The sequence below is a fragment of the Sinocyclocheilus anshuiensis genome, unplaced genomic scaffold, assembly GCF_001515605.1.
Source record: "Sinocyclocheilus anshuiensis isolate Anshui unplaced genomic scaffold, SAMN03320099.WGS_v1.1 scaffold822, whole genome shotgun sequence".
NCBI lineage: Eukaryota > Metazoa > Chordata > Actinopteri > Cypriniformes > Cyprinidae > Sinocyclocheilus > Sinocyclocheilus anshuiensis.
The window spans coordinates 904,115-909,803 of record NW_015539892.1 but is presented as its reverse complement, the minus strand read 5'-3'; the positions used below and the strand labels follow the sequence as shown (position 1 = coordinate 909,803).

At 35.7% G+C, this 5,689-nt stretch overlaps 2 protein-coding genes across 6 annotated transcripts in view; one reads left to right on the top strand and one right to left on the bottom strand.

The window, feature by feature from the left end:
• Positions 1-1,530: 1,530 nt before the first annotated feature.
• LOC107685813 (endoplasmic reticulum-Golgi intermediate compartment protein 3) overlaps positions 1,531-5,689 on the bottom strand; it is a 9,746-nt gene continuing 5,587 nt past the window's right edge. For 3 of the 5 annotated variants that reach the window (XM_016482544.1, XM_016482543.1, XM_016482545.1), the window contains 4 exons: positions 4,751-4,815; positions 4,326-4,462; positions 4,113-4,168; positions 1,532-2,409 (listed from right to left, as the gene is read on the bottom strand). In XM_016482544.1, the coding sequence (XP_016338030.1) occupies positions 2,330-2,409; positions 4,113-4,168; positions 4,326-4,462; positions 4,751-4,815 (338 nt within the window). In that variant the 3' untranslated portion in view covers positions 1,532-2,329. Of the gene's footprint in view, positions 2,410-4,112; positions 4,169-4,325; positions 4,463-4,750; positions 4,816-5,689 lie in introns of all 5 variants that reach the window. The other 2 variants (XR_001633988.1, XM_016482542.1) reach the window with 2 other exon arrangements.
• LOC107685815 (reactive oxygen species modulator 1-like) overlaps positions 5,180-5,689 on the top strand; it is a 1,049-nt gene continuing 539 nt past the window's right edge. Inside the window, exon 1 of the mRNA XM_016482546.1 lies at positions 5,180-5,301. The gene's annotated coding sequence lies outside the window, so the exon portion shown is untranslated. The remainder of the gene's footprint in view (positions 5,302-5,689) is intronic.

The window sequence follows — 5,689 nt, the reverse complement described above, 5'->3', positions numbered from 1 at the left end:
AAAAATTAAGTTTTGATATATTTACAGTAGGAAATTTACAAAATATCTTCATGGAACATGATGTAATATCCTAATGATTTTTGGCATAAAAGAAAAATCGATAATTTTGACCCACACAATGTTTTTTTGGCTATTGCTAAAAATATACCCATGCGACTTAAGACTGGTTTTGTGCTCCAGGGTCACATATTAGATGTGATTTTCAACATCTTGATTCAATAAGAAAGGTGAAACAACTTTCTACAATTATTTTTATAGACAACTTGATGCCACTTGCTAAATTATGCATGCAAACTCATATGGTCACGTGACAATATAGCATATTACTGTTAGAAAATGTTATCATTCACATAATGCATACTGTTTTACACAGTCATACTAAAGTGTTATGCAGTGAGCAGACTAGTATGACTCAAGCTCAGTCACTGAGTCAGGAAACTAACGTCTGGAAACATTTTCACATGGAATGAATTAGAGAAAAGTCTCTTAGTCTGGATTTAGTCTGGACGTCGCATTACACCGCTTCACCACTTAAACGAGCTAAAATCGAGTTCTTGACTAGTTGTGTTTCAGCACAAAAGCGGTTGTGACACACTTCCCGGAAATTACTCATGGCCGTGTGTTCAGCTCGCTATAAACGTGATCCCCATTTTATCTTACAAAAAAAAAAAAAAAAGAGGAAGAAGATAAAAATGAATAGTCGTTTTGAGGTTCTGTGCATTTTGAAGAACACAAGGGCTCCACCTGGTGGCCAAAATGACCAGCTCTCAGATGCCGGAAAAGTTTTTTTTCTTCACAGTCAGGTCTTTGTTCTGAGGAGAAAATTTAGGAAAAATTGTCAGTGGATCAGTCACATGAAATAATTAATACACAGCAAAAGAATGCCTGCTTACAGACAATGACCTTTAACTCAGAACAAGTTCATCCTCAGGAAATGGCAAGACTCTGACTGTGTTCTCAATCATATTAGTTAGTGCATTACTAACTAATAACGTGCTGAACACACTATATAATGCACATTTTGTTTAAAACACATTATGAAACAGAAAAATTCAAACAATAGTATGTTACTTCTTGTCACATGACCCAGTTACGTTGCTTGTGTAATTTAATAATAAATCAAGGAAAAAAAAGAAGTTATTTTGCATTTTAAGTCCAACTTTGTCACAATGTCTTGGCAATTCAGAATGATAAAGGGAGATTATCAAAATCGTGGTTCATATTGATTTCAGTTCATTAGAAATCAAGCCCAGAGCATTGCATTGTGGGATACAGTACTGCATATTTTGGTGATTTAATACACTATAATTAAGCATACACTTACAAAATGATCATCTCGGAAATAAAGAGCATTATTTGACATTTTTCAATAAAAAAACTAAGCACTTAAGATCAAATGTAGAAAATCAAGCAAGAATTCTCATAATCTTGACTAAAAGCATCGCTGTTGTGCATTACCTCTGTTTTCGAGTACCGAATTTAGGATCCAATTTAAGAGTTACAAGAAAACGCTCACTGAAGTTCAGTTACATTTATTTCTCATTTTAAAAACTGCTTTGAACAATCAAAATATAAATACACTTTTCCCACACACAAAACAAACTGGCAACAACACATGACGAAAAACTCTCTCATACAAAACACCCATCTGCAAACACAGGGCATTTGGTAACAAAATTCACACACACACACACACACACTCGCAAACACACACACACCCCAGCCCCTGAATTTAGAGTTAAAGGTGCAATTACCAAAAAAAACAAAAAAAACAGACATCTGTACAGACTGCAGTCTCTGTGTTTCCGCATGTAGTTTGTGTGCTTGACGACAGAACAGGATTCCTGTTGAGATCGCTTGTGTCTTTTCCAGTTTGACAAAGGCTGCTGCTTCCGATTCTTCTGTAGGGACCCAAACTCGTTCAAACGACTGCTGGTTTAGTCTGCCAAACTCTGACAGTATGACAGGCAGGAAAACACTGGTTTTGTGATCAGGTAAGACTACAATTTTCAAATAAACCAATGAGTGATTCATGAAGAACAAATAAAGGCCAAAATCTCAGAAAGAAAGCTTTGTTTTGCAGAAGTAAACAATTGTTGCATCGGCGTACCGCTAATACGAACGTTCATATGATCCTCCAAAATACAGTCGGCCAGTGTCTTAGTCACAGGTCCTTGTGTGACTCCTGTGCTTGCTTGCGAGGGGCCGTGTCGACGGATACTGCTCTGTGGCCACAGCAAGAAACAGTCTGGGGGCTTTCATTGTGGCATCTTCCCTTTAAAACACAGAAGTTTCCAGACACAGTCATGCACCCAGTGTCCCTGTGGTGCTAGGATGCTTTACCCAGCTCGATCTTCTTCTGTATGGCTCTTGCTGAGTGGTATATCAAAGAATCGATGAGTCCAGCAACTGCAGGAACAGGAGAGAACGGACTAGGTGAGACAGTGAGCGCATCTACAGGTACATCTGGCATTAAAGGGGTCATATGATGCGATTTCAAGTTTTCCTTTCTCAAACACGAGTCCGATCACAAATGCAAATGCAGACATGGTTTTATGTTTAGGCGGCGCGATGCAACACGTAAAAAGACAGTGTAAGTCATTATAATCCGTAATTATGTCCCCACTGGATGCAATAAATGCCTCGTTTATAATGGCTTTTAATGTTTTTGTCTCGTCGCGCCGGGACACGGCATCACAGTATGGTAGCGGCATAACATTTCCGTCACACGCTTGAGGTATTCGGCCAATCACAACGCACTAGATAGCTGGCCAATCAGAGCACACCTCGCTTTTTCAGACCGATGAGCTTTATAAAAATCTACTCGTTTCAGAAAAGCGGGGCATAGAGGAGAAACAATAATGTACAGTATGTGGAAAATAATGTGTTTTTTTAACCTTAAACCGCATAAACACATTTCATTACACCAAATACACAAAATAATGTTCTTTTTAGCAGCATCATATGACCCCTTTAACATCCCTGGAGCGGTAGACTGCCGTTCGCATGTTGCATTCACATTTCGTACACAGTAAAGCCATCAAAACAATCAAATTATACAAATGAAAGATGAGGATTATTTAGTGATATAAATACCAATAAATTGTACTATTGCTTAGGATTTCACAATAATCAAAATAAAACCTAAATCACGATATGGTTATAGAGCGACCATCAGATTGCTGAATTTAATTAAATAAATATATATGAGACATATAATTAGTGACAAAAATACAAAATTATATAATAGCTTTGGTAAATACTAGTATTGTAATTTTACAGTTGTACTGTAAAATAAAATTGATATTTTTAAGAACTTGATTTTTTTGTTTTTCATTTTACAGTGATGTATTAAAATAACAATATTTCTTATTGATTAATATTTCAATTTAGTAATAATAATAATAATAATAATAATAATAATAAAAGTATCATATTAAAATACAAATCACAAAATGTTTGGCCAAAATATGCAGCCTTACAATCAAGCACAGCAAACCTGAAACTTTTAAAATAATGCATAAAAAATAAAATACAATAATAATAATAAATATAGAAAATGAAAGCAAAATTGACTTTATCAGAACAATCACACAAATTAGATTTTTCCCCTTAAATTATGCAGCCCTATTTTAGCTTTTTTTTTTTTTAAGTTGACACACACTCTATGCTTTTCTCAAATAACTTCATGATGTTTTCACATGCATAAAGGTGTTCACATGCATGCTGGACACTTGTTTGACTGATTTTCCTTCGTGCTTTGGGTCTAAAAGACTAATCTTTAGCATTTAAACTTAAGTCTGTAGATCAAAAGGTTGTTAAGATCATGAGAAACGAATTGTGTGAAGCATGTGGAAACCTGTGACTGTGCCTTTCTGAATGTTACGGTTGCTCTTTGCTGCTGAACTGGAAACAGCTTGGCTGGATTTTACACACTTCTCATGTACATGATGTGCAGAAGGACAGTTCTGAGCATATAAATGTTCAAAACGCTACCGCCACAGTAAAAACAAGCAGTAAAAGGAGGTTTACAGTCTACATTCTTTCGTTCTGCACACACAGTACATTTCTGTGAAAACCGCTCAAGTACAAAACACCAAATGGAATCTCACCTGTAAAAACACCTCCTATAATAGCACAGACTCCTGTTAGGAAATGGGTGAAAGACCTGCAGACGAAAACACGTGAAAAAATATATCAAAATCATTCCAGCATGCAACACACATGACTTTAATCTGTTTCTTTCAATCAAAGTGAACTAAATGTATGTTATGTAATTAAATGAGAAGTTCACAACAAAAAACAGTTCATTTACTGAAACATACCTTTGCTTCTCTGTGAATTTGACCATCATCGGAGATAGTTCATAAAGCACAAACACACCAGGTAAACCCTGATCTCCAATCAACCCGTTGGCTACTTTCTCATGTCTCGTTACTGAAAACTGGTTTGTTTTAACAACCTAACGTAAAAGACAAAAGCATGGTTTCTATTATCCCCTGCTTTATCAACATGTCTAAACAAATCAAAGACAATAATTGAAGCAGAAGTTTTAAAAATATTCTCATCTTCTTAAACAACATATTCTTATAAAAGATTACCATGACAACCATAATTTGCAGCTATACTGTTGTAAGACCTTATTTATTTATATATTGTCATATTTACCAAGTAACCACAGATTTACCAATTTTGTGTGACTGTGTTCTGTTTTTAACCCCCTTATTTTCTCGTAGCTTAGCTCTCTTACCTCTCCATCTCCTTTAACGTATATCGTTGGCACAATTTTCACAAAATACTGGTACATCATTGATGCTGTAAAGAGTAAAAGAGTGCAGAGGTCAATCTAACATGCAGGATCTCAATGTTTTGTGTCAGCTGAAATTGAATTTCTAAATTATTCCCTTAAAATTCTGGTGCACTAACAACAAAAACAGTAAGTTGGTATGACAATGTTTTTTTTTTTTGACACATCGATGCCACGTGTTTATATTTTTGTTCTAACCTTTATATTATGATAGGGAATAGATCCAAAAATTGCTTTTTGTACTGTATAAGAGATTATAGAAGTGCAGTTTCATCATTCACCATTAGGGGGCGCGTCTCTCTAAACACGTGATTGGCTCTACCGCTAGATGGCGCTGCAGCGCTTCAGACCCTTACAATCTCCGCTTATACTTTTAACACCAACCACTTCCTCTCAAGTAATGGCGTCCATGTGAAGCAGTCCTATAGCAAACACTGGACAATTTTCTCAGAAAAACTAACTAATAGAAGCACTCATTTTGCGATTTGAACAAGGTAAGCATACTTTCTTCACATATATTTGCCGATAATTTATCGTTGCGAACATTAGAGTGCTCGGCTGAGTTTGTTCGAGGCCAGAGACCTTGGTGACATTTAACGAAATAAACGACTCGCGTGCAATACGTTTTCTCCTATATGTTTTAGTTTAACTTTAACCGTAATATTTATTTATTTAAACCTCGTAAATAAGCCAATTTTCAGTAAAGTTGCTTATATAATTACTTTCCCTTATATAACACGCAGGTATGTGGTTTATCAGTAAAAACCTAGTGAGTCACCTACCTAGACAGCATAGTTATAAGCAACATTTTTAGACTTTATAGAGGTCATTATGTCTCGACACGCGCCTATGATGACCAAAAATGTAAGCTTTAAATTAAAG